Below are 27,947 nucleotides of genomic sequence, written 5' to 3' on the forward strand. Positions count from 1 at the left end.
TAAATCAAGATGTAACATTTATTTTGCCAGGCAGGATTAAGCATCAAAAAAGGATTAAACAGAATACACAATACATAACTGATCAGCATAAAATACAACCATAATTCAAAATGCAATATCAAAAATAGTTTAAAAGAGTCAGCATACCTGGCAATAGAGACACACAGCAACAGTGTGGGAAGTTCTGTTTACAGATGCTTCCCTGAGTGGTTTGCCAATCCCCTTTAAATACCCAAGTGGAACAAAAGAACAATAAACATCTAGCACCCAAATATTTATTCAGCTTTTGCTGGACCCTTTCTCGTGCCCAAGTGGTCACGCCTGAGTTTGGGGGATAAATGCAAATGTTATCAACAATCTTTATTGGGGCATCTCCCACAACAGAAGAACAGGCATTGTTTTCTTTTTCTGACTGTTCTGCTGCTGCGGGAATGAAACTCCTTTACCACTCGCACCAAAAGTATTTACTTTGACCTCTCACAAAACAACTGGAGACAATAGGTGTGTGTGTTTTGCATGACTGAATGAGACCTGGAGGGGAGAAGATAGTGTGAGGAGTCAGGAACTCAGCATGGGGGGAAGAGACGAGATTAAAGAAGTTGTGTTGTGCTCTCTGTCCCATAGATCTCTTCTTCAGATTAGTGAGTTTTATTGTTTTATAGCAGGTCAGAATTCTTGAATTCAGTCTTAGTAAAAGTCCATCCTTACACAATCCAGCAGAAGACTGGGATGTGGCACATGATGAAGAGACTCTTTGATTGTTTAACGTGATCAATGATTCTGTTGGCCATTTTCTCATCAGTGAATCTTTTTCTGAAGTACTCTTCCTTTTGTGCGTCATTGAACCCTCTGACCTCTGTCACGCGGTCGACACAGTCAGGAGGAATCTTAGTGGCAGCCGCTGGTCTGGTGGTGATCCAGATGAGAGCAGAAGGAAGAAGATTTCCCTTGATGAGGTTCGTTAGGAGAACATCCAGAGAGGCTGGTGACGATACATCACGCCACGTCTCATTGTCCTTAAAGTTTAAAGGAAGGCGACATTCATCCAATCCATCAAGAATGAACAGGACTTTGAATTTATCCTCTCTTGTAAGGTTCAGTCTTTTTATCTCTGGGAAAAACTGACTAATAAGGTTCATCAAGCTTTGTTTTTCTTTCTCCTTTAAATTCATCTCTCTGAATGGAAGAGAAAATATGAAGCTGATATCATGATTTTTGCTTCCTTCAGCCCAATCCAGAATAAACTTTTGCACCGAGATGGATTTACCGATGCCAGCAACTCCTTTTGTCAGTAAAGTTCTGATCTTCTTGCCTTGTTCAGGTGATTCAAACAAATTTGTGCATTCAATCTGTATCTCTTGTGATTCAGCACGCCTGGAAATCTCAATCTGTCTCACCTCATGTTCTGTATTGACCTGGTCACTGCCACCCTGAGTGATATAGAGATCTGTGTAGATGTCATTCAGATCTATGGAGTCACCTTGCTTTGCAATTCCTTCAAACACACATCGATACTTCTTCTTCAGGTTCGATTTGAGTTGTTGTTGTTGATGAATAAAGACAAGCTCATCTAAACACACAAACAGAAATTAAAATACTTGATCCTACTTTTCTCTCCTGACTTTAAGTGACAACATGACAGATGGTCATGAGCCTCTTACCTTTTAGAGTATCTGCAAGTTCATCTTGCTTCATACTTTTTAGGAAGTACAGTGTGATATCAAGAGCTGCTTCTTTGATGCTACACATGTCATCTATATAGTCCTGCACAAAGTATTGGGTGTTCTCCTTTTTTAGTATTTTCTTAAACTTTTTCAGCTCATTCTTTATGAATACAATAATTTTGTGCTCAAGGTCCTAAAAGCATAAAAACAAAGATGGGTACAACAACAAAATGTAACCAAATTCACATCCATATATGAAACATATGGTTAAACAAATTACAGACATCAGAAGAACAAGCATTAATGAAGCTGTGATAATGTGAAACTACAAATAGCATATAAAATAAAAATGAAAACTCCAGAACACCAGTTAGCTTGAGCAAACTATTTATGCAATAATTTTAGGTACAATTATTGAAAGTACCTAGTTAAATGACAAACAAGTGTTTGCCTATATGCAGTTTTTACAGGTGCATTGCTGCTGCTGGATTATGCTGTTAACTTCTTAGACAAAGGCAGTAAATGTAACACACATACCAGAATTAAGGTAGGCAAATATTATAATTACAGAATGTCAATATGACTGTGCCCCAAATCATACATAAATTACAAATCATACAGAATTGTAGAGTTGCTAAATATTTTTTACATATAATTGCAAGTTTAATGAAGCTGCTTGTCTACCAACATGAAAATATATGAGTCATGATTGACATGTGGATGTGTACACAACTGAAATGCTAAATACATTAGTTAGTGGTCTTTTTTAGAATAAAAATACACTATTTTACATTTGTTGAAAAACCCATTTGTTTATTATAACATAAATGTGAACAATAAATACAAAACCATATTTTTCCATACCTGAAAGACCCTGTTGAGATTTTCTCTGAACTTCTTGAAGCGGTCACTCTGAAAGTCTGTTTTTTTCTCATACTGAATCCTGTTAGCAAAATAAATGTGCTCATTGTTTATAGTATATCTAATAAAATACAGCATGTGCAACATTAGACAAAACTAGAACTGGAAACAGCATTTTTTTGCAAACAAATGTCAAAATTTGGTTGTTTAATGTTCTTGTTTCATGTCTGTCATGTGATCCCCTGTTCAAGTCATGTGATCTGGCCATGTGTTCCCTTGTCTGTTGTGTCATGTTGTCATTGGTTCATCGTTTCATTGTTAACAGGTGTCCCTTGTCTAGTCATTAGTCTTGTGTGTATTTAAGCCCTCATGTTTGCCATGTGTCTTGGTCTAGTTTTGTTCCACTGTAACGGCTGTCGGTAAGCATCATGCCATGATCTTGATTCATGTCATGTTTTTGTTTTGTTTTCTTATGTTATTATAATCAAAGCTGCACTTGAGTTCTATCTTCAAACTTGCCTGGATTCATCACAACAAATCTACAGTATGTTGATAAGGAGCTTCAAATGTATACAATATAAGATCATTCTCAAGATCAGTGTTACCAGTGTTTTCTGTTTTTATTTCTTATGGGGTATTTTTTTTATTTCATGAAGGCATATGCAAGCATCCTTAGTGATTAATCTCTGTAAAAACTGACTGAAGACATCAATGTCACAGTCCAATAGCCAAAGAGAGTATTATCACACAACTCACGTGACAAATCAAATAAATATTGTCTTTTTAAAGGGATAATTCACCCAAAAATTAAAATCCTGTCATTTACTCACCCTTAAGTTGTTCTAAACATGTATACATTTATTTGTTGTCCTCAACATAAGATATTTTGAAGAGTGTTTATAACTAAAAAGTGCATGGTCCCAATTGATTCCCATAATATTTTTCCCTACTATGGAAGTCAGTGGGGCTCAACCACTGTTTAGTTTTCATCATTATTCAAAATATCATCTTTTTTGTTCAGTAACTTGAGGGTGAGTAAATGATGACAGAATTTTCATTTTTGGGTGAACTATCCCTTCATGTATTTTAACACACATGCAAGGTGCTGAATTTTCTTCAAAAGGCACAAAGTACAACATTTTAAAAGTTAGGTCACTTTAAAAAATAACAATAATTATGAATTCTAACATGGTGAATTGTTTATGTTGTAAATTAAACTAAAATGTGAACTGTGTTATTTAAAAGTTGTGTTTGTGTCCCCACCTGTTGAGAAGAAAAGATGCCAGTTCAACATCACTGTTCATTCCCTTTTGATCCTTTAGACTTTCCCACCGTGCAATTTCTGCACCGATATTTACTGTGGTCTTTTGTCCTTTGCTACTAAATGACAAAAAACAACAAATCACATGGAAACTAAAATATCCACAGATGTCACAGATACCTCTATCCAACACTGATCATTTCAGAAAAAGGTTTTAATGTAAATAAAGTTTCATGATACTCACTGAAATACTTTCTAACACAGTAAATATGTGACCAACAAGAAATACCTTTTGGTAGTTGTTGTTTTCTCACTGAAGCTTGGCAGTCGACCATCTTTTGAATGGTCACTCCTCATAGACACTGAGCTGGACTCAGGTGAGCCGGATCTTTCCCTAATACACAAAGAGCAAACAGAATCGATTTATTGCAGGAGGTCCCACTGTAACTGATATCTACATCTGCTATACAGTTATGTTAGCTTACATAGCTACTGCTTTTTTAAGTTAAGTTTTTATAAACAAAAATAAATCCACAACATTTATAATAAACTTCAGTCATTTTCAGTGTATATATCAGAATCAGAATGAGCTTTTTATTTTTATTTTGTGTGCAAACACACAAGGAATTTGTTGTGGTTTTACAGGAGCTCTTGGTACATACATATAAATAAACATACATATATGACACGAGAACAGAAGAACATTTAAATAAGACCAAGTGAAGAAATAAATAATAATGTATACATCTGGAACAGAACAGAAGATTTATATACAGAATTGTGCATTATGTACTGTGTATATACAACCATAAAAAAAAATGTATATGTATTGTGATGTTTGTACATCTTGTAATAAAATAAAGTAAGCACAGACACAAGTGTGTATTTCTTTCTTCTGTTTTCTTTTCCTTCCTTCCACTGTCATCTAGTGACTACACAATAATTCTGCAGACACAACATTTTCCCTTTTTCTTTAAAGAATAACTTTAAGAAACAATTTACCTCTTTATATAAAACAAGTTATATTAGCAAAACAAATGGTTTATTAATTCCTAGCACATTCTTTAAGGTCTTAATAACGTTAAAACTAATCCAAGTACACAACCAAAACAACAACTGACCGGATTTGAATCATGGACTATTTCATTTTACGAAGTTGGGCTAACTGTTGGCAGCTCTCCGATGCACAAGAGAACTCTGAGACTGACAAAGCAAGTAAGAGAGAAACAGCGGCGACCATTTCTGGTTCATCTGTTGGTTCACTCGTCTCAGGTAAGGGGAGTCAAGAGAGACAGTCTGCTGTTGTGTTGTATCTCCCAGGGCGGAAAGCAACATCACAGGAATAGCATAACAGACGGGCTGACCACTAGCAATTCGCATGCCAGCTCTACCTGTGCCTTTTGATGAAAGAAGCGTTGTAAGGGCTTGGTGGTCAGTGCGTCAGTGATACGTCCTCCATTTTTCAATACTCCACACACAAGCCAGTGCTTCCCTCTCCTCAGTCGAGTACTTTCTTTCAGCTGACAAAAGAGTTCAGGAGGCAAATGCCAGTATGCGCTCAGTACCATCAGCGTGTAGCTGAGAAAGGACTCCTCCCGAACCGTAATCAGAAGCATCAGTACTCACGTAAGTTGGCAATCGGGGATCAAATAGAGCTAGAATGGGGCTCTTTGATAAGAGTGTCTTCAGGGTGGTAAAACTTTGATCAGCCTAATCAGTCCAGAGAAAGTTCATGTCAGTGGAGGTACTCAAAACTTCACGCAGGGGTTCAACCACGTTTGCGTAATCAGGTAGAAATTTACTATACCAAGACATAAGGGCCAGGAATGAGCGCAGTGAGGCCGTGTCATGGGGAGCAGGTGCGTGTATGACAGCAGCTACATTATCGGGGTATGGATGTAATCCCTCTTTAGAAATCGTGTGCCCCAAAAATTTCAAGGTTTGCAGCTCAAATTTACATTCATGCATTTAGTTTCAGACCAGCCTTGTTCAGACAGTGAAGTAAAACTTTTATGTGAGTGTCATGGATGTCCTCTGTGTCGACGTAAACAATTAGGTCATCCAAGTAGGCTTGAACACCTGGCAATCCGTGCAGTATAGCCGTCATCCTCTTCTGGAAAGCATGCGCAGCCAAAGCCAGTCCATACAGGACACGTTTACAACGGAACAGCTTATCCTGGGTAATAAATGCCTTTAAATCTCGACTTTCAGGGTGCAATGGAACCTGGTGATATATTAAGTCCAGGTCTATGGTTGAGAGAACACTGTCGCTCCATGCAGTTCTGCCAACAGTTCCTCTATATGGGTAAAGGGGTGGCTATCTACAACTATAGCCTTATTAGGCTCCCTTAAAACAACGCACATGCGAATTCCACCTCCTTTTTTGTATCACTACAATTGGGCAGACCCATGGAGATGCATCCACCCATTCAATTATGTCATGCTCCAACAGGTTTTTCAGGTCATCTGAAACCGCTTGCCTAACTGACAATGTCAGTCTTCTCAATTTTTGCTGAACAGGAACGAAACCTTCTTTCACTTTGTGTATGAATCCACTTGCGCATCCTACAATATGAACTGGCAGTATTTCAGAATTCTCATTTGTAATCACAGTATCGACGTGAATCTCAAAAGGTGAGCCTGACTTTACTATGTAGAACGTGCCCGCTGCTGTACTACCATCATGGAAGACGTCTGCAGAAAAACAGCCCAGCACTGGAATAATCTCTTTGGAATAAGAAACTAACTTTACAGTTGCTGGATTGAGGGTGCATGAAGCAAAATGTTTAGGGCAAATGCTCTCGGGTAGTATTGATACTGATGAGCTCGTGTCCACAATTAACTGCACTGGTTGACAATGTCCATAATTTTTTTAATTTGCACTGAACAGAGAATTTTGTCTCTCACTGTCTTAGGATCATTCATGTATAATACAGTGAGCTCTGGTATAACAATCTCATGCACCTGTTTCTGTGATGATCGGCAAACTTTGGCAAAGTGCCCAATTTTTCCACATGAATTGCATACTGCTTTGATGGCTGGACATGAAGGTATTTTAGCCAGATGGTTGTTGGGTCCGCAATGGTAACATAAACACCGCTGTCTCGCGTTGGCAACTGACCGATCTGGCGAAGGGGAAGGTATTGTCTTTCTGTCCCTTTGTTTTACATTCCGGTGACTCTGTATGGCCCGTACTTGTGAAGTACCTGAAAGAATCTCTGAGTTCTTTAATGCGGTCTTCATTTGCACAACTATTGAGACAGCTTTATTCAGCGTGAGGTCTGGTTCGAGCAAAAGTCTGTCCTGAACGTATGAATTAGCTGCTCGCTCCACGAGCTGCTCGCGTAACATTTGTTCTTCCATTTCTCCGAAATCACATGCAACCGAAAGCTCCCGTAAAGTAGCCAGGAACTGATTAATAGTTTCATCAGTCCGCTGTGTCCTTTGCCTAAATTTGTGTCTCTCGGCGACAACATTAACTGCAGGAACAAAATATCTTCTAAAATATCACTGTTTATTCCCTTTTGAACCTTTAAACTTTCCCACTGTGCACCAATATTTACTGCGGTCTTTTGTCCTTTGTAACTAAATCACACAAAACAACAAATCACATGAAAACTAAAAGATTCACAGATGTCTTTATAATTTGGTCAAACAATTATCAAACCAGCAGATTACCTCTATCCAACACTGATCATTTCAGAAAAAGGTTTTAATGTAAATAAAGTTTCATGATACTCACTGAAATACTTTCTAACACAGTAAATATGTGACCAACAAGAAACACAAGAAATACCTTTTGGTAGTTGTTGTTTTCTCACTGAAGCTTGGCAGTCGACCATCTTTTGAATGGTCACTCCTCATAGACACTAAGCTGGACTCAGGTGAGCCGGATCTTTCCCTAATACACAAAGAGCAAACAGAATCGATTTATTGCAGGAGGTTCCACTGTAACTGATATCTACATCTGCTATACAGTTCTGTTAGCTTACATAGCTACTGCTTTTTTAAGTTAAGTTTTTATAAACAAAAATAAATCCACAACATTGATAATAAACTTCAGAGTCATTTTCAGTGTATAAATCAGAATCAGAATGAGCTTTTATTTGCCAAGTGTGCGCAAACACACAAGGAATCTGTTGTGGTTTTACAGGAGCTTTTGGTACATACATACATATAAATAAACATACATATATGACACGAGAACAGAAGAATAATTAAATAAGACCAAGTGAAGAAACAAATAATAATGTATACATCTGAAACGGAACAGAAGACTTCTTTACATATTTGTAAATTATGTACTGTTTAATACAACCATATAAAAAATATGTATATGTATTGTGAGGTTTGTACATCTTGTAATAAAATAATGAAGCAAGCACAGACACAAGTGTGTATTTCTTTCTTCTCTTTTCTACTCTTTTCTTTTCCTTCCTTCCACTGTCATCTAGTGTCTATACAATAACTCTGCAGACACAACATTTCCCCTTTTCTTTGAAGCATTTTGGTTAGGGTATTGTCTTCGAACATTACAATATAATACCATACTCTATATTCCATACACTAAGTATTATAGAATTAAAGAATTACTTTAAGAAACAATTTACCTCTTTATATAAAAAAAGTTATATTAGCAAAACAAATGGTGTATTTTAACTCCTAGCACTTTCTTTAAGGAGTGCCTTAATAACATTAAAACTAATCCAAGTAAACAACCAAAACAACAATTGACTGGATTTGAATCATGGACTATTTCAGCACCATTGCATCTATTTATTTCTCTAACACAAAGTCCTTCAACCAAGCTGGTTGTTTAAGAACTCTCACACTTCTTCTAGAACCCGTTAGGTAGTTCCACAGGTACGAGAGGAGCCGGTGCAGGTGCAGGTCTTTTTGTCGTTCAGCTGACATTTCAAACATGAGGCATTCAGAGTTTCTGCTCTTCTGCCCATTTCGGCCACCAGTAGAGCTCGCGAAGTCTTTGTTTTGTCCGTTCATTGCCATGGTGTCCTTCGTGAGTTTAATTCACTAGTCTTGTACGCAGAGACAATGGAACTAATAGGCAGTGATCCCCCACACAATTAGCAGATCCTCCACAGAAAGCTCATGTCTGATGTGAAAGTAAGGTTCTAGCTCTTGTTTCACTGACTTCTTGTTTTTAGGCCAGCCATTCTTGATCTGTGCACGAAGTTAGGCTAACTGGAGGCAGCTCTCTGATGCAGAAGAAAACTCTGAGACTGACAAAGCAAGTAAGTGAGAAACAGTGGCGACCATTTCTGGTTCATCTGTTGGTTCACTCGTCTCAGGTAAGGGGAGTCGAGAGTGACAGTCTGCTGTTGTGTTGTATCTCCCAGGGTGGAATGCAACATCATAGGAATAGTATAACAGACGGGCTGACCACCTAGCAATTCGCATGCCAGCTCTACCTGTGCCTTTTGATGAAAGAAGCGTTGTAAGGGCTTGGTGGTCAGTGCGCAGAACGAAATGTCTACCCCAGAGATACGTCCTCCATTTTTCAATACTCCACACACAAGCTTCCCTCTCCCCAGTCGAGTACTTTCTTTCAGCTGACGAAAGAGTTCAGGGGGCAAATGCCAGTATGCGCTCAGTACCATCAGCGTGTAGCTGAGAAAGGACTCCTCCCGAACCGTAATCAGAAGCATCAGTACTCACACAAGTTGGCAATCGGGGATCGAATAGAGCTAGAATGGGATCTTTGATAAGAGTGTCTTCAGGGTGGTAAAACTTTGATCAGCCTTATCAGTCCAGAGAAAGTTCATGTTCAACCACTGTTGCGTAATCAGGTAGATATTTACTATACCAAGATGTAAGGCCCAGGAATGAGCGCAGTGAGGCCGTGTCATGGGGAGCAGGTGCGTGCACGACAGCAACTACATTATCAGGATCTGGATGTAATCCCTCTTTAGAAATCGTGTGAATATTAGTTTCACACTATAGCTTATATTTCAACTATAGTGAATAGTTTCATCAGTCCGCTGTGTCCTTTGCCTAAATTTGCCTTTGCGACAACATTAACTGCAGGAACGAAATATCTTCCAAAATATCACTTTTCATCTAGAAGAGCTTTTTACAGTCAAGATAATAAAAATAATAAAAAAAAAAAAATTACAGCGAATACAATGAAATGTCCAGAAACCAGTTAGCACCAATAAAGATAAGTATAATAAATAAACACATTCACTGGAACTCACACAGATGCACACCTCATATACACCCAGCTACACATCTCATATGGCATGATCACACTGCTGCTGCTGTATGAACCAGGCTTTTGTTAGTTTTTTAAAGGTGGACAGTTTAGTTAAAGTCTTTATATTTGCCGGAAGACAGTTCCACAGATTGGCTCCTTTCACAGAAAAAACATTTTGGGCAAAAGATGTTTTACAAAATGGAACTTTACAGTCTCCACATGTAGCCGCTCTTGTTGATCTGGAGGTTTCCAGCCTGTTCACAAATTTACAAAGTGGCTCAGGTGCAAGTCCAGTCAAACATTTAAAAAACAACTTTATGTGTCTAAGATTAACAAAATTAACAAAATTTAAAAATGTATGTTTACTTAAAATGTAACAGTGATGGAATCGAAGGGGCTTTTTATCTAAAAATTTTAAGGCACGGTTATAAAGCCTCTCAACAGGCTTTAGGGTAGTTTGGCTAGTCTGGGACCAAACAGTGGTGCAGTACGACAAGTGGGACATGATCATAGTATTCAGAAAGACATGAGCACATTCAAATGTTAGACTGCTCCTAATCAATCTGAAACAGTTCATACTGGCCTTCATTTTTCTTGATATATTTTTAATATGACTTTTAAAATTTAGCTGAGAATCTAAAATCACTCCTAAATATTTTTCTTGTTCTACCTGATCGATGAGCTCACCATTAATTTTAACGTTAAGGTCATTTATTATTTTCGTTCTTTTCATAGAAAAACACATTGATTTAGTTTCCTCTAATTAAGTGTTAAACATGATTTATTTAGCCAATTAGACACTTTCTCAAGACTTTTGGTCAGTGTACTGCCGATAACAATAGGGCTTTTGCCGGACACATAAACCACAGTGTCATCGGCATACATCTGAAGGCCTACCTCAGGACAAACTTCAGGCAGCTCGTTCACATACAGGCTGAAGAGAACAGGCCCCAGTATGGTTCCCTGAGGGATTCCAGTCTTAATATTACATGGGGCAGATTTTACATGATCAATAACTACACATTGTTCTCGGCCCTGTAAGTATGACTCGAACCATAATAATGCCTGGTGTGACATATTGTACGATGACAGTTTTGAGATAAGACGGCTATGGTTTACTGTATCGAATGCCCTCTTTAAGTCCAGGAATACCACACCCACGATGTTTCCTCTATCAAGCGGCTGCACAACATTTTCCAATAATGCGCAGATGGCTGATTCAGTAGAATGGTTCTGTCTGAAACCATACTGTTGAGGGTGTATATACTGATGTGTTTCTAAATATTGTGTTGCATCTATGTTGTAGTTGTCTTTGGATAAATTAGTATTCAGGTCTGAAATAGCTTTCAATACCACTGCCTGATCCACTTCTCTAATTTTAAAGGAATTTTCATTTGCTGATGACAATATGTTTAAGTTGCCACTATTGAGCTCATCATCTAAAAAATTAGAAGCAAGATCTTGTACTGATTTAATAAAAAATTGATTAAAAGCATTAGCAACTTGGACAGGATCCGATATGTTTTTTTTCTTCACATTTTAGTTCATATGAATTATTTATATTTGCATTAGGTTTAATTAGACTGTTAATTTGTTTCCACATTGCTTTACAATTTCCTTTAGCTTCAGTTAGAATTTTCATATAATAGTTTGCTTTTAAGTTGCGCAATTCTTTTACTACTTGATTTCATAAACCTTTAAATAACACCAGATCTGTGTCATTTGGTTTTAAGATAGGTTTTTAAAGCAAAATCTCTTTTTTTTATTAACTGTCGTACTGCATCACTTACCCATGGAAGCTGTACTTTTCTTTGTGGCCTTTTACATTGTTTTAAGAACTTATTTAAAATGTTACTCATTGTAGAAGTAAATATATCACAACACTCGTTCACTTGACTATGTTGTGAGACTTCATCCCAATTAGTGTTTGCTAACTCATTCTCAAATTTAATAACATCTTTGCGGGGGATTATTAACTTGGTTGCCTTTCTGTCATATTTATATTCATTTAGACGTTTCTTTGAGAGTTTTCTGGAAATTAATATCATGTTATGATCTGATAAGCCACACAACAGATTTTATGTTTTTAAGACTCTTTCCGGCTTATTTGAGAAAGCTAAATCTATTGCTGTCTGTGATGGTTTTGTCAAGCGAGTGGGTCCATTTACAAATTGATGAAAGTCATATTTTGATGTTAGTTCTTTGAGTTGTTTCCTACTAGATTTATTTAACCAATTAACATTAGTATCTCCATAAATAAGCACCTCACTGTTCGGTTTAAAAGATTTAAGAATTTTTTCCAAATTTTGATAAAAAGTTTGTAGGCAGCTAGATGCTGGATTATACACTACAAGGATATTAAACATCATGCGTGGGGATAGAACCACATTTACACATAGACTTTCAATTGATAAAGATTCATCTAATTGAACTTCCTTGGTCTTAAAGGAGTCTTTAATGTAAACCAGAACTCCTCCTCCTCTACCAGTAACCCTGTCCTTTCTATAGCACTTATATCCAGGCACATCTATCATTGAGGTGGGAATTTTATCATGTATCCATGTTTCACCTATGCACAAATAATCAAGATTGGAACCAATTAGCAAAATTCTAATTTCATCACATTTTGGGTACAGGCTTCTAATATTTAAATGCCCTCCCAAAATACCCTTAGGCTTTACTGTAGGATCCCAGATTATTTTCGCATGATTTACTGTCTGAAAAAATAAATATTGTCTCTGCTTTATTATTGCTTGTGACTGCAAAGTTTTTATATTATCAATAGTGTCTCTGTTTGTTCGTTTATACTTAACTTTATGGGTTGTATTGACGTTACTCTTCTTAGTAAAATCAGTCTTACGGTTAGGAGCGCCTCTGGATCCTTGCACACATAATGATTTTAAATCCGTGTCCAGTATGGCCTCCTCCGCCTCGTTGACAGAAGAATCCGCAGAAAGAAGGGCGCAACTCTGGGCCAGGTCGCTCCAGCAGTCTGCCGGGCCATCCGCGGGCGCAACCCCCCGCCACAGCCTGGTCGACGTGGGCACACGGCGCCGCCACTGCCTCCGGGTCCTCCAGTGCCGGCACCCGAACAGTCGTCCGCACAGAGCACCCACAGCTGTCTCCTGCTGGAAATCCGCCAACCACCTCCAGGTCCGCCGGCCGCCGCAGATGACGCACTAACTCCGTCGCGGAGGCTCCCGCCCGCACGCCAATCCAGCCTACCGCTCCCCGCTCTGCTTCCGCACCGGGGCCCGGCCCCACGCCGGCAGCATGGACCCGCGGCGCACAGTCAGCATCTGGGCCGGGATTAAGCTGGATGTCTCCCGCCAGCAGGACCAGAAAGGAGAGATACATTATAGCGCGCCCACTATCTTTCTTCCTGCCACCGAGCTCCACTTTGGTGCGCAAGCCTATTACGCGTGCGTTTCCAAACTTCAAGAGGGAATAGTAGATGGTGAAACGGCCATATCCAACGTTGTTCAGGTATGGCGTGTGGCACAGTAGACTGTCAGGCTCGTTTTGCGGAATCCTTAGGACAAGTGATCCAAGTATTAGCAGCAGAAGAAGCCACACCAAACAGGTGAACGGAAGGTCTGAACGCTGACACTGTTTGTTTGCTCCACGGCAACATTTAATTTGTTGATGTTGTTTATCCTTCTTACTTATGGCTTCAGGTTTATTGGTATATTCACGTATTTGCTGCTTATTAATCTTGGTGTCAGTAGAAAGTCTATCAGAGTGCATGAAATTGCAAGTTTTAAAAGGCAAAAGCAAGAGGAGCACGGAGCCCAACCAACCGTGCGCCATCTTGATTCATTCACTGCTTTCTCACCATGCACCAATATTTACTGTGCTGTCTTTTGTCCTTTGTAACTAAATCACACAAAACAACAAATCACATGGAAACTAAAAGATTCACAGATGTCTTTATAATTTGGTCAAACAATTATCAAAGCAGCAGATTACCTCTATCCAACACTGATCATTTCAGAAAAAGGTTTTAATGTAAATAAAGTTTCATGATACTCACTGAAATACTTTCTAACACAGTAAATATGTGACCAACAAGAACACAAGAAATACCTTTTGGTAGTTGTTGTTTTGTCACTGAAGCTTGGCAGTCGACCATCTTTTGAATGGTCACTCCTCATAGACACTGAGCTGGACTCAGGTGAGCCGGATCTTTCCCTAATTCACATAGAGCAAACAGAATCGATTTATTGCAGGAGGTCCCACTGTAACTGATATCTACATCTGCTATACAGTTCTGTTAGCTTACATAGCTACTGCTTTTTTAAACTAAAGGGATGGTTCGGAGTAAAATCAACCTAGGTTCCAATGCACCATGACCAAAACACTTTCAATAAACAAAAAAAAAAAAAAAAAAACCAATCCAGTGAAGAAATGTTTTCTGTGTTGACACAAATCTTGTGCGATGTCCTAATCTGCCAGGATAATCACACGAAGGGTACAAGTCCGCTAATGACATGTCCGATTCGCGAACTAATGACTCCTTTGAACCAATTCCATTTAATGAATGGTTAAAACTAGTGATGGCAAAATGAGGCTTCCTGAACCACTGAGACCTCGCAGCTCATTGCTTCAGCCAAAAGTTCATTACTCGAAGCTTCATTCAGCATTGCTCACTAGTGACACCTAGCTACTGCGCAAAGAAACAGCAGACAAATTAATTCTGAACCAGTGTAAAGTAAACTGCAACAGAATAGTCTGGGGTGGTAAAAATTGTTTCTGGGGGTTATTGTGCAGTGAACTGTTACTAGTTTTAGTGTAGTGTTGTGCTTATTGGACTGGGGATATAGAGAAGCAACACTGCAGTTTGGGGTGGGTGAAGGAAGGATTACAATAGATTTTTATTGAGAAACAGAATTATTTCAAGTGTGTTGGGGTTTAGACGATTCCTCATCTCGGACAAAATCTCTCCAGCCTTGGAAAAGATCCTTTCACAAGGAACAGAGGATGCAGAGCAACATAAAAATGCCAGTGCCAGCTGGTATACATGAGGATACTGATGCTTCTGTTGAGCCCAGACAGGGGAGGATTTCCTCTTTCTTGCTGGCTCCATTACCAGGAAAAAGGAAAAACCCGGGGGCGCGAGTTTTGAAGCCCCTTTTTCCGGAAGCGACACTCAGACCTTCAGATTTCATCAAACAAGTTGGCAGATCGGTCTAAATTGGTTCAGGAATCAGTTTGAATGATCTGATCAGTTTCCTGCACTGAATCGTCTGAAGCGCATTCAATTCACACTCGACTCGGAGTCGTAACAGGAAGATTTAAGGACATCAAGCACGTTGGATGAAATGGCCGTGGAATTACAGTTTAGTCAGTGAAAGCAAATCTGCAAATGCATCATATTTTTGCCAGCGATGAAGATCTTTATTAGTTGAACATCTTCATAAGCTATCTGTGAAAGAATGATTCCACAGGACGATACATTCGATTTCATTTCATTCAGGTAATACATTTTACAACCAAACAGATTATTACGCCATGATAGCACTACTACAAAGTATGACATGTTTTTTGGACACATACATCAATTTATACATTAACTAAGCAACCATTGTCCACAGTTTATGAAATGAACACCCGCCATCCCGTGGTAATGTGTGTGCAGTAATGTGAATGCAAAACTCTGCAGAGTCACTTTATTTCGACATTGTCTAATAATCCAAATTTAATTGTGTAAGTTACTATTATACAAACCAAAGGACAGGCCATGATTTTCGGGCTACAGATGGCAGAAATAATGCTTGTCTCTTCTGTTTTTGTTGCAAAGATAGCCTATCTAATTATGATAATAATAGTCATTTAAATTAAAAATATCAAAATAATATCATGTTATATATATATATATATATATATATATATGTGATCCGAAGTAACTAGCTACTTGAGTAGTTTTTTCATTGGATACTTTTTACTCTTACTCAAGTAACTATTAAAATGATTACTTTTACTTTGAGTAAATATTTCTTTAAGTACTTAAGTACAGTTTTTGGATACTTTACCCACCTCTGACTGTTTGCGGTAAATGCAGTTGGGTTGTCGAGGTCAAAACACTAAATAAGCTGTGAATCAAATAAATGTATTATAAATAATGTTATGACATTTTTTTACTCTTACACTGAATGTTTGGATTTTGTGAAGGTGTGAATCAGTTTTGGTTAATATTTAATATGATAAAGTTCTGTGTAACGAATTATTAATGAAGGCAGGCTTCTGGTGTTTGGCTCGAGGTCATGGTGTAGAGGACTAGAGGACTAGAGGGCTGCATTGAGATTGAGTCCCGCCGGGTCCCACGGGACCCAACGCAAATCTCGCGGGAGCAGGCGGTTTAAACTTTGCTGCGGGCGGGAATGGGCGGCTAAAAAAAAACACTGCGGGATCGGGAGGTAGCCTAGCAACATGATGGAGATGTCAATAATGGCGCTTTTCCACTACACAGTACCAGCTCGCCTCGCCTCGGCTCGGCTCGACTCGACTCGACTCGCCTTTGTTTGGTTTTCCACTGTGTAAAAGTTGTAACTGTATCTGCTTCCAGGTGCTTTTTTTCGTACCACCTCCGGCGAGGTTCTGGGCGAGCTGAGGCGATACTAAAATGTGACGTGAAAACACGGCAGACTGCTGATTGTTCAGAGAGAATCATCACTATTCACTGTCATCATTGCACGCGCCAGAGAACAGAAACGAAACAACCCCATGAATCTCTTTAATAATAGCAATACAAATACGTGTTTTTTCCTGCGGGACGGAAGAAGACACAAAATCAATGTGTTGCCCCCTGGTGGGGCGATGGCAGTGCTGACTACGCCACCCCTTGGACAAGACTGGTGAGAGCAAGGGGACTCTTTTATAAAGAAACACGCACAGGCTTGGTTTAGCAAAGTAAAAAGATACAATGTTTATTTTATCTTAGTTAAAAATTAGTCGCTTTAGATAGTCAATAAATAACACACAAATTCATCATTTAACAGGGATAAGCCATAGTAGAGTGAGCCACCAGAATGTAAGCTTAAACAGGCCTAGGTTTCGATACCACACGTGAGCTAAGGCACACCACTTTAGAGTAGAACAAACACTACAAACTCAGCTTACACACCACAGCAACATTGCTAGTTGAGCTATTACACCAGATGCACACTTCACAGCATTACACTGCACACATCGGTTCCAAATGGGTGAAACACTCTAAGGAAACCAGACTAGAGCCCGGTAGGCTAATCTATCCTATGGGCCCAATCCACATTAGGCTATTAATAGGGAAGGGGGGGGAAGACAAGCAAAAAGAAGAAACCGCTAGCCGGTGGCCACAATCAGTACACTAACACACACATCTCTTACAGCCCGCCGGCTAGTGGTAAAAAAAAAAAGGGAAAAAAAGAAAAATACAATAAATCAATAAACCAAACGAAAAAGTGTCTAAGAAGCAGCACCTGCACATACATACACATTCAAACACATTCAAGAGAACAGCAGCCAACAATCTGATTGCTGTAGCCTCTATAAAAACAAACAAACAAACAAAAAAGAAACAAGAGACCCAGTTGAGTGCTCTGTGCGCCTAAGAGTTATAATCAGTCAGTCTATTTACATATAGCTACTAAATGCACGCGCACACACGGCAAACACAAGACCCATAAATTAAATACTGTTAGATCCTAACCAGACGTAAGCCGGTAGATTTACTGCAAGAAAAACCCTCTACCATTACTTCTTTCAGCAAAGACCATGAAGCACATAACTTTGTTACAAGTTTTGCTTTTTACCAAACACATTATAATTAAAGCCATAACATACCTTTTTGCAAGCTAGCGATTGGGTGAGTAGACAGTGTTCCGTGCTTCACGCATTCACCAGGGTCACTGGACGCTGGCGAACATAACAACGGAGCCTCATTACAATTAACGTAATAAACCAACAGAGATACGCTAAAACAGATAGAATAAAAAGGTACCTTCTCTACGCTTGTCACTTTAGACATTCCCAACGTGTTTTGGAAACGCATGCACACACACAAAACAGTAGCGCCGTTGGCGATCGCTCGGTAACACCTTAGCCCATCAAGAAAACATTAAAACCTCCCTTAGTGCACTGAACCCAAATAACCATTATAGTCATACAACAACAGATAGTTTGGACATACCTTGCACAACGAACAGCACCCAGGAACACTGCTGCACTCCAACGCGTCAGTAGCTAGCTACAATGAATGGCTATCGGCATGAGGACCCCAGGTGCCTATACACCTGCCTGCGCTTAATTGCCAACCTCTCCCACCCACATTAGGTGATGTAGCCCAGCCATCCTTCTTAGTCACCAAGACTATAGGAGAAGAATATGGACTGCTACTTTCTCTGATGACTTTACTATCTAACAGCTGTCGGATGTGCGCTTTTACAGTTTCATACTAGGAGGGTGGAATTCTACGATATGGCTGTCGAACAGGAGCATTGTCCAACAGGGGAATCTCATGGCTGATTAAGGACGTGCATCCTAGGTCTCCCTCCCCTTGGGAAAAGATGTTGCTATACTGGACAAGGAGGGCCCTTGCCTCAGCAGCTTGTTGCTGGGTCAACTCCGGAAAGTCTGGCGCCATGAACTCAGGGACACTGCAGCACTCAACTACCTCCTGGGTGGAGACATAAGCTTGACACTGTTCCCATGAAGGGTCAACTGATATAGAGGCAGCTGTTCCTGCTACAGCTGCTGCCACAACTTGTACAGTGCCAATAGGGCGGCGTGGGGGCAACCATACCTTTGTGTTACCCACATTCACCACGGGTGCATATTCACCTTATTTTTAACGGAAATACGGACGCAGCCAGTTGACGGTATTTTGTGCGAGACTTCCGGTCAGGCACTTCCGGTCACTGGCGAGCTCACCGTAGCGGTTAATCAAACAAGTATTCATAACAACTAACTCATCGTTATGGCTTCAAGGAAGACCGGGATTGTTTGTGCAGTTAGAGGTTGTCATAATAACTGGTACAAAAGAAAGATTTACTTGGCGTTTCTGTTGCGTGGGGTTTTCTATATCTCTGCACACCAGAAACGTGTCTGACGCGGCGCTGCTGCTGCTTGGTGACATATGATAAGCCTCATTGGTGATATATTCGACATATGGGGAGAGAGTTGTGGAAGGCCTATGTTAAACATAAATATATAGCAGCAAAGACAACATCGGCAGTATTGACGCAAAATAGGTTGTCCACTTAATTCACATCTTTACATTTTATTAGTATGCTTTGCGTGGTTTCGCACCTTGGAATGCTTATTTGTGTGTGTGTGTGTGTGTGTGTGTGTGTGTGTGTGTGTGTGTGTGTGTGTGTGTGTGCAGTTTTGAGACAGTCCCTTAATTTGCTTGGCGAATGTCTAACGAATGTCCAACATAAAACCTACTTTACCGCACCCTTCGCCTGTGGTTAAAAGCTTTACATTTGAAGAAACCACCGAAACGACCGTATGTTTGTTCTTTTCATTTCGTGAACACAAGACCTACAGAAGACCACCCGATACCAGAAAAGTGGCTGGGCTATAAAGTCTCAATAAAAACTCTAGGAGAAACAAAATCATAGTAACCCCTGTATAAAATCTAGTCATCATGGCGTTTATTTTGTATGATTTACAATTATTTATAGCCATCTACTTATTGCTGTCCTGTGCTTTGGTTGCATTCTGATGGCATTATTAATACATTTGACATGACAAAAATACCTCCATAGATATATTAGTCCAGCGCTGGCTCGGCCGTGTTTAGGGCGGTGCTGAAGGCGCTGGCGAAGTTGGCACTCTGCCAGCTAGATGCATGAGTGTTTTCAACCAGGTCCGGTACCCGAACTGGGTGAGGCGGGGCTTTAGATCTTTGTTGTATTCATCTGTTACGTTATGTGTAACATTTTTCTGTCAATTCTGCATAATCCTTTGCGATTGATATCGTTAGTTAGCCCAGGGAAGCGAGGAAACGGAAGTCCCGCACAAAAACCGGATACTGGACCCATGTTTACTTCCGCGTTCGAAAATAAGATGAATAGAAAACCCTTTCTAGCTGGCACTAGGGTAGGGGACACTAGTAGGACTTCGGGCAACTGCTCCTCGTCAAAGTCCAAGGGCTCCAGCAAAAACTCTGCGGACTCAAGCTGGGGGCATGTAACCGGGACCATGGTTATGGCTCCTGCCTCCAGACAGACTGCCCTTTTCCCATGGACTTTCACTTTGAACGACTTCTGTGCATTTACAATGGCCTTGATCTGTTCGCAGTGTCTCAACGCACGTCGGGCTGCCGGTGCCGCCGATTTCACAGGGAGGGAATGAAAGAGCTGTGACCCATGTTGTTTAAAAAGGACCTGATAGCATTCCCCAATTACATTCATTCCCAGTATCCCGGGTGTTACAAGCTTACGGTCTTTAAGAGTGCTATTCTCTGGGTTTTTAACAATTAAAATTCCCCTCCCCTGAATGCATTGCCCCAGTACCCCCACATCCAACTCTAGGTAACCAATATAGGGGATATCTAAACCATTAGCGGCCTTAAGCCCAAGCCATCTACAATCCTTCTTTTGTAGATGATGAAAATGCTCTCGAAAGAAACTCTCGTGATGGTGGTCACCATTGACCCAGTGTCAATCAAACAGGGAACTGTTACGTCTCCCATAGAAACAGACAATACAGGGCAAGTTTTAACTAACTTATCATATGATTGAGGATAAATTGAGCCAGACACGTCCCTTCCCAGTGTGTGGCTCTGCACACTGGGAATTGCTAGTTTCCCGATTGACTAGGGCGGTTGTCTGGGCCCGGTGCTTGGTTAGGGGGGATATCAGGGGGCAAACGTGAAGCTAACCTACTATTGTGGGTGGGGGGAACTTCCTGGCAGTAGCGGGCTATATGGCCTGGCTGATCGCACCGTAGACAAATGGGCTGACCATTGGGGGCACGTTTGTATCGCCCACCCCGGTGTGGTGGAGGGGGCTGTGATCTACCACTATGGTGTCCTAACTGCCTCACGAGCATGTCTAACTGAGCTTGTTGCTTAAGGACCAAATCTTTTAATTCAATGAATTCCGATGACTGGAGGGCTGTAACACATTGCGACACAACCTGAGCTTCACTGCTTGCACCTGGAGCACGGTAACTACGGTCTCGGTTGGACTGACCCTCCTGCACCCACCTTATAGCTTCTTTCCGTACGGCTAGCAGAGTCAACCCACTATCTGCTCGTACCAGTCGCTTGAGTTCCCTGCGTAACATAGGATCACAGACATTTTCACAGAACTGGTCTCGCAAAACAATATCAGGGTTTCTAATGGCACCTTCATTTGACTGTTTTACTTTATTCAACATTTCCATTAAAGCATGAGAGAACTCAAACAAAGTTTCATTGTCCTTTTGCTTTCTGTTAAAGAAACGCTGTTGCCAGTACACATATGATTTAGCACACCTATATACTTCCCTTAAGACTTCAATTATCGACTCAGGGTTTTCACGTGTGACTATAGGACGGTACTTAATCTCATTTCGGGCTTCACCCTCTAAGTGATCAAACAAAAACAGGGCCTTGTCAAAATTAGAGATATGCGTTGCCCGAATACAACTTTTTGCCTCTTCAATCCATTCTTCAACAGACAAAGACCCTGCAGTTGCAGAGCCAGAAAACTTCGGGCATCGCCGCTCTCGAGGTATAAAGAGCGCTTGCTCCCGTCGAACACTGGGTACTAGTAGTACTGCTACTAGCATTGCCCGCTATCCCTCCCCCCGAAAGTCTCTCATTTTCAGCCTGGAGCTGCTCCAAACGTCGTCGCAGCTGCTGTAACTCCACCGCGGACTCCTCTCCGTCACTCATTTTGTTGCCAGCTGCTGTTCTCTATACACACTTGCGTACTCTCTCTCTCAGACACACACACACACAGGTGCTGCTTGAATAAACTAACCTAGCGACACAAATGCTACCCTGCCGACTACGCCAATTGTTGCCCCCTGGTGGGGCGATGGCAGTGCTGACTACGCCACCCCTTGGACAAGACTGGTGAGAGCAAGGGGACTCTTTTATAAAGAAACACGCACAGGCTTGGTTTAGCAAAAAGTAAAAAGATACAATGTTTATTTTATCTTAGTTAAAAATGAGTCGCTTTAGATAGTCAATAAATAACACACAAATTCATCATTTAACAGGGATAAGCCATAGTAGAGTGAGCCACCAGAATGTAAGCTTAAACAGGCCTAGGTTTCGATACCACACATGAGCTAAGGCACACCACTTTAGAGTAGAACAAACACTAAAAACTCAGCTTACACACCACAGCAACATTGCTAGTTGAGCTATTACACCAGATGCACACTTCACAGCATTACACTGCACACATCGGTTCCAAATGGGTGAAACACTCTAAGGAAACCAGACTAGAGCCCGGTAGAGCCCGGTAGAGCTAATCTATCCTATGGGCCCAATCCACATTAGGCTATTAATAGGGAAGGGGGGGGAAGACAAGCAAAAAAGAAGAAACCGCTAGCCGGTGGCCACAATCAGTACACTAACACACACATCTCTTACAGCCCGCCGGCTAGTGGTAAAAAAAAAAAGAAAAAAAAAAAGAAATATACAATAAATCAATAAACCAAACGAAAAAGTGTCTAAGAAGCAGCACCTGCACATACATACACATTCAAACACATTCAAGAGAACAGCAGCCAACAATCTGATTGCTGTAGCCTCTATAAAAACAAACAAACAAACAAAAAAGAAACAAGAGACCCAGTTGAGTGCTCTGTGCGCCTAAGAGTTATAATCAGTCAGTCTATTTACATATAGCTACTAAATGCACGCACACACACGGCAAACACAAGACCCATAAATTAAATACTGTTAGATCCTAACCAGACGTAAGCCGGTAGATTTACTGCAAGAAAAACCCTCTACCATTACTTCTTTCAGCAAAGACCATGAAGCACACAACTTTGTTACAAGTTTTGCTTTTTACCAAACACATTATAATTAAAGCCATAACATACCTTTTTGCAAGCTAGCGATTGGGTGAGTAGACAGTGTTCCGTGCTTCACGCATTCACCAGGGTCACTGGACGCTGGCGAACATAACAACGGAGCCTCATTACAATTAACGTAATAAACCAACAGAGATACGCTAAAACAGATAGAATAAAAAGGTACCTTCTCTACGCTTGTCACTTTAGACATTCCCAACGTGTTTTGGAAACGCATGCACACACACAAAACAGTAGCGCCGTTGGCGATCGCTCGGTAACACCTTAGCCCATCAAGAAAACCTCCCTTAGTGCACTGAACCCAAATAACCATTATAGTCATACAACAACAGATAGTTTGGACATACCTTGCACAACGAACAGCACCCAGGAACACTGCTGCACTCCAACGCGTCAGTAGCTAGCTACAATGAATGGCTACCGGCATGAGGACCCCAGGTGCCTATACACCTGCCTGCGCTTAATTGCCAACCTCTCCCACCCACATTAGGTGACGTAGCAGTACGGGAAAGAGTGAAAGTGAGCGAGAGGCGGAGAAAGAGGGAGAAGAGAGGGAAAAGAGAGCACCCCAAATCCACAGGCTACAAATGCATCTCTATTATTGTGCGGGAATAAATTCTCAGAGCTTTGCGGGTGCGGGCGGGAGTGGACATACATATTGCGGGAGCGGGCGGGAGTGTAACACATACGTTGCGGGAGCGGGCGGTAATGGTCAGAAATTCGGCGGGCGCGGGCGGGAGCGGGATGAAGAAAACAGTCCCGCGCAGGGCTCTATAAAGGACCCTAGGTTGATTTTACTCCGAACCATCCCTTTAAGGAGGTGACAAAAGATTTTGAGATTCTGTGTATGGCCATCTTACCCACTGAGCTGCTGTTATTCAACTATGCCAAGGTAAACTTTTGCATTCTATCACCCCTTTAAGAACTACAGCAATGCAGGGATCTAGAATACACTGATACACAAAGAACCTTGTGTTTTTGACACTTTAAATGCAATAAGAGAATTTTGTTTAGTGCACGCGCTGTGACAGCTGCTGTCTGTGCATTGCGTTTAGGCGTGTGCGTTCATCAAATTTAAACTGGCAAGGCACGATGGTAACTTTTGTTTTGAAAAAAAAAAAAAAAAAAAATGTTTGCTTTGGATATTGTTTGGAAGACCCCATTTCTGGGAATGGAAGGGGTTAAACAATGAGTGCTATCAACTGAGTTGTGTGAAAATCACATGTTGTAAAGAAATGTCTTCTTTTCTATCTAACATTTATGTTTAGATAAAAGCAGCTCAAGGAAAGGCAGCTGATACCCCACTGCACGACATCAAACCGGGATATTTATGAAGTTATAACGGGATTATGAAAATGTGACAGTTCTTGTTTAAATTATAACAGTTTTAGTATAGTGATAGTTTTGGTGTAAGTGTACCTGCCATGTGTAATACTATGTATTTCAGCTTTAGTGGAGAGAATGGTGAAAATTACAGTTTTTCATAATGCTTCAAATGTGTAATTATGAGGATCAATTTAATGATGCATATCCAAAACCAAAGAAATGTAATGATGACACGACCAGCAGAAGTTACAGCAAAACTTAATGAGTTAAGATTTGTTTTTTCCATTCTGAACATCAATACTATTTCTTGTTTTTACTATGTTGACTGAGGGTCTGATTTAATGTCAGGAGTGCAATAACAGTGTTTATTCATTCAGCCCGGCTTCAGATAAAAATCTTTACTTACTTGCTAATAATTAAGATTAAGAGAGTGATCACGACCTTTTGAACGGTCACAGAGTCTAATCTTTCACTAATGACAAAGAGCAGAACAAGACATTTGATGTTCCAAATGGTAATTATACAGTTTAACAGTTTTAGGTACAGTTTAACGAAAACTATATGAATTATTATTTCTATCTTAACCGCAGACATTAACCTTAAACACACTAGTAATCTTTTGCTGTGTTTAACATTTGATTTGCCAAAAGTTTTTTTTTTTTCACTCCACAGAGATTCGATTGGATGGAAACAAGCTGTTTGTTCTAGAATTAGTAAATTGTGTAAAACTTTAGGAAGTTCTAAACTAAAGTTTTGCGAACAACAATAGTGTGAAAACAGCTGCAGTCTTACCTCTGTTTCTCTGAGAGACTCATCTTAGAGAGAGAGTCCTTTCCTCGCTCCTCCGACATTACTGCAGTTAATCAACCAATGCAAACAGATCAGCACTGGTTTGTAAAACAGTCAGCTCAACATGACCTGGAGATGACAATATGTTAATGAGATGTTACAAACAAATATACTGCCTTGTAGTGCAACAAAATGGCGTTTTAATACTTCAGATCATTAATTAAGGGATAATCCATGACCAGCTGTAAATTAAACAAGTTTGAAGCACAACATGGAGGCAAAGAACCACATGACATAAAGCAGAGTGCATTCAAATTGTTTCATGCACAGCTAGCTCTATTATATATATATATATATATATATATATATATATATATATATATATATATATATATATATATATTATAAGCATTAGAGAGTAATAATGTAGCCATTCAGTAGCAAAGCATCTTTATTAATAAGTCAGAGGGAAGCGTTGCTATCATTGCTGGCTTAAAACTTCTCACAACACGTCTAACCCAGATTGCACAGGTATGTCTCTAAGATGCCTGTTAAAGAACGCTTAATGTGGACACATCTGATAAATACAGTTTTTACACATTCTAAATCGTAAACTGCTTAATCTTAAAAATTATTATTAAATGTCTATTTTCACATCTGACAGGAAACGTCTTAGAGACATATTGCAGATGAGCAATTTTTACACTCATTTATTTCCAAAACTGTTTATTTCTTTACCAAATTATAATTTTTCTTTTCATTTTTTATTTGATCATTGCCCCAAGTTCACAATCTATTTTATTATTTTTAAAATGCTCCTAAATGAATGTGCACATTGAGAAAAAATGTATATACATCGAACATAATTAATATCTGTGTGAATATTACAAAATATTATATTGAGCAGATTATTATTACTATTAAATATATTTGACATAAACGCACATTCACTTTGAGGTTTATCTGTCTTATCTCTGAAGGTCTATTTTAAAATACTTTCGATTTCGCATTATCACAAAGCAACCGCCCGAAAAGAAAAAGGAAAACCCTTCTGAAACGTATTATTCGTTTAAAATAACCCTTTCGAATAAACTTCATATGTTAACTTTCATCGTCTTCAAAATATTTATTCGTCTAAGTTCATTTCTAGCAGGATCTGCGTCTGTTTGGAGTAGCAGGCCTATAATACTTCCGGGATAAAACAGGACTTCTTTAACTTCGAAATTTAAATTATGGTGATAAACAGTATAAAATCAATACTATATTTCCCAAAATAACTAAATAATATAATAAGAAAGCTAAAACTTACTTGAAGTCTGAAGAGAATTTAGACTTAGATTTCTTTTCTGTCCTTCACAGTGTTCGCTTGTCACATGGTACGAGTCCAAAGCAAAGTCCAGTATCAGGTGGAAGAGATTTCTCGGCTGTTTATAAACTTTGTTAACGATTAACTGGTCAATGTGATATCCTCCTTTTGCTGAAGCATGAAGCAACGCTCGCGCTGAGAAATGTGATGATGATGGAGGATGGCGCCGGGAGCACAGTTAGTGGAGGTACCCCCTGTTTTCACAGGATTGTAAATGCAACGCAATTTTTTTCATTACATTTATTAATTTTTAACATTTAGTCTGTTTAAACGAGTGTTCTCACTGATACGCTTGTTGTAATTCGCGAGTTTTCACGAGTTTTATAGTCTTAAATAATTTCTTATTCAAAAGTGGTTTTCTTTCGTTTAACACTTTCGGTTTCGTTTCTAAAAACGAAGTGCGCATTTGCTCTTCATACTGCCTGTCATGTGACCTTTTTTATTTTATTTTTATTTATTTTTAATCCTCAAGTCTCAAAATCTACTGGTACTGTAATTGCATTAGGAGAAAACAAGGCAAGGGATGATCACACCAAATAGGCCATTGATTTGATTTAATTTAAATTAATTAATTAATAAAATCTATTATTTATTTTTTATTTTGTTGCATTCCAGTAGATATTGGAAATATGTGAACTTGTTTCTTTCTTTTTTTTATAGTCTATGGTGTGTGTGAACACACAAAAGACACATTTATAAAATATGTATATATGTATGTAAATCTCTCTCTCTAAGTAAAGAGTTAAACTGCACACTCACTCAAATATTTTGATAATTTTCAACGTCATAAATGATAAAACACACATTAAAAACTTTTCCCATATGGTTTGAATGTAGATTCTGGTTTAAGTTGTTTCTTATAAATGAGATGATCGAATTATCTAATTTATATCTCAATATACATTTTTCTTAAAAAAGCTTACTAATGGACTAAAATGTAGGCTATGTGCACTAATGTGGGTTATATCATACTCTGCCTTTACCAAGTTCTCTTTAACTTGCATCTCATAAAGGTGTGTGTTTGCTAGCTACTTAAGGGAATGAAAATCTCTCTCTAAACTTGTATAAAATATAAACACCCATCTCTTTTTTAAAGATGTTTTAATGTCATTTTCAATTTTCTCTGCACAGTCCATCATCAGTGGCCAAAAGAAATCGAAGTGGCTTGACACTTTTTCCAAAAGTGTTCCACCAACAAGTGCCTGTGCCGTTGTACTTTGAAGATCAGGAGCGAATTGATGCAATCCACACTCACCTGACATCAGTTCTGGGCAGCGGACACACACCCACACACACTCACAGTGACAAGATCAAATTCACCATGGATGTCCTTTTTAATTTTTTTAATATATATATATATATATATATATATATATATTTATCAGTGAGCAGGAGCACTTTGACAGGAGGATAGAAAAACAGTTAAAGAAGAGTGGCAAACCGTAA

The 27,947-nt window shown here is 39.5% G+C and overlaps 2 protein-coding genes and 2 long non-coding RNA genes across 7 annotated transcripts in view; all 4 read right to left on the reverse strand.

The window, feature by feature from the left end:
- LOC307160083 (NACHT, LRR and PYD domains-containing protein 3-like) lies at window positions 1-26,903 on the reverse strand. Of its 4 annotated transcripts, none has more exons than XM_079873908.1 (9): window positions 26,445-26,903; window positions 25,139-25,264; window positions 14,087-14,191; window positions 7,583-7,687; window positions 4,076-4,180; window positions 3,789-3,905; window positions 2,529-2,607; window positions 1,662-1,857; window positions 1-1,570 (listed from the first exon to the last, which is right to left on the reverse strand). In XM_079873908.1, exons 2-9 carry the CDS (start codon window positions 25,195-25,197, stop codon window positions 705-707), a joined length of 1,632 nt encoding a protein of 543 aa, XP_079730034.1. In that variant the 5' UTR covers window positions 25,198-25,264; window positions 26,445-26,903; the 3' UTR covers window positions 1-704. The 4 variants fall into 4 exon arrangements, with proteins under 4 accessions (XP_079730034.1, XP_079730035.1, XP_079730036.1 ...); XM_079873909.1 differs by having other exon boundaries at window positions 3,789-3,902; window positions 26,445-26,884; XM_079873910.1 differs by having other exon boundaries at window positions 7-1,570; window positions 1,662-1,764; window positions 26,445-26,889.
- Window positions 1-27,947, reverse strand: part of LOC307160070 (uncharacterized protein) — a 719,517-nt gene that overhangs the window by 245,939 nt on the left and 445,631 nt on the right. The gene's annotated exons all lie outside the window — the stretch shown is intronic.
- LOC307160101 lies at window positions 17,446-18,225 on the reverse strand. The gene is made up of 4 exons (XR_013821498.1): window positions 18,168-18,225; window positions 17,979-18,075; window positions 17,822-17,893; window positions 17,446-17,524 (listed from the first exon to the last, which is right to left on the reverse strand). It is a non-coding gene; the product is annotated as an uncharacterized lncRNA (long non-coding RNA).
- Window positions 21,337-23,604, reverse strand: LOC307160099. Its single transcript, XR_013821497.1, has 4 exons — window positions 23,368-23,604; window positions 23,187-23,283; window positions 23,030-23,101; window positions 21,337-22,732 (listed from the first exon to the last, which is right to left on the reverse strand). It is a non-coding gene; the product is annotated as an uncharacterized lncRNA (long non-coding RNA).

The sequence above is a fragment of the Squalius cephalus genome (genome assembly GCF_949319135.1).
Source record: "Squalius cephalus genome assembly, chromosome: 6".
Classification (NCBI taxonomy): domain Eukaryota; kingdom Metazoa; phylum Chordata; class Actinopteri; order Cypriniformes; family Leuciscidae; genus Squalius; species Squalius cephalus.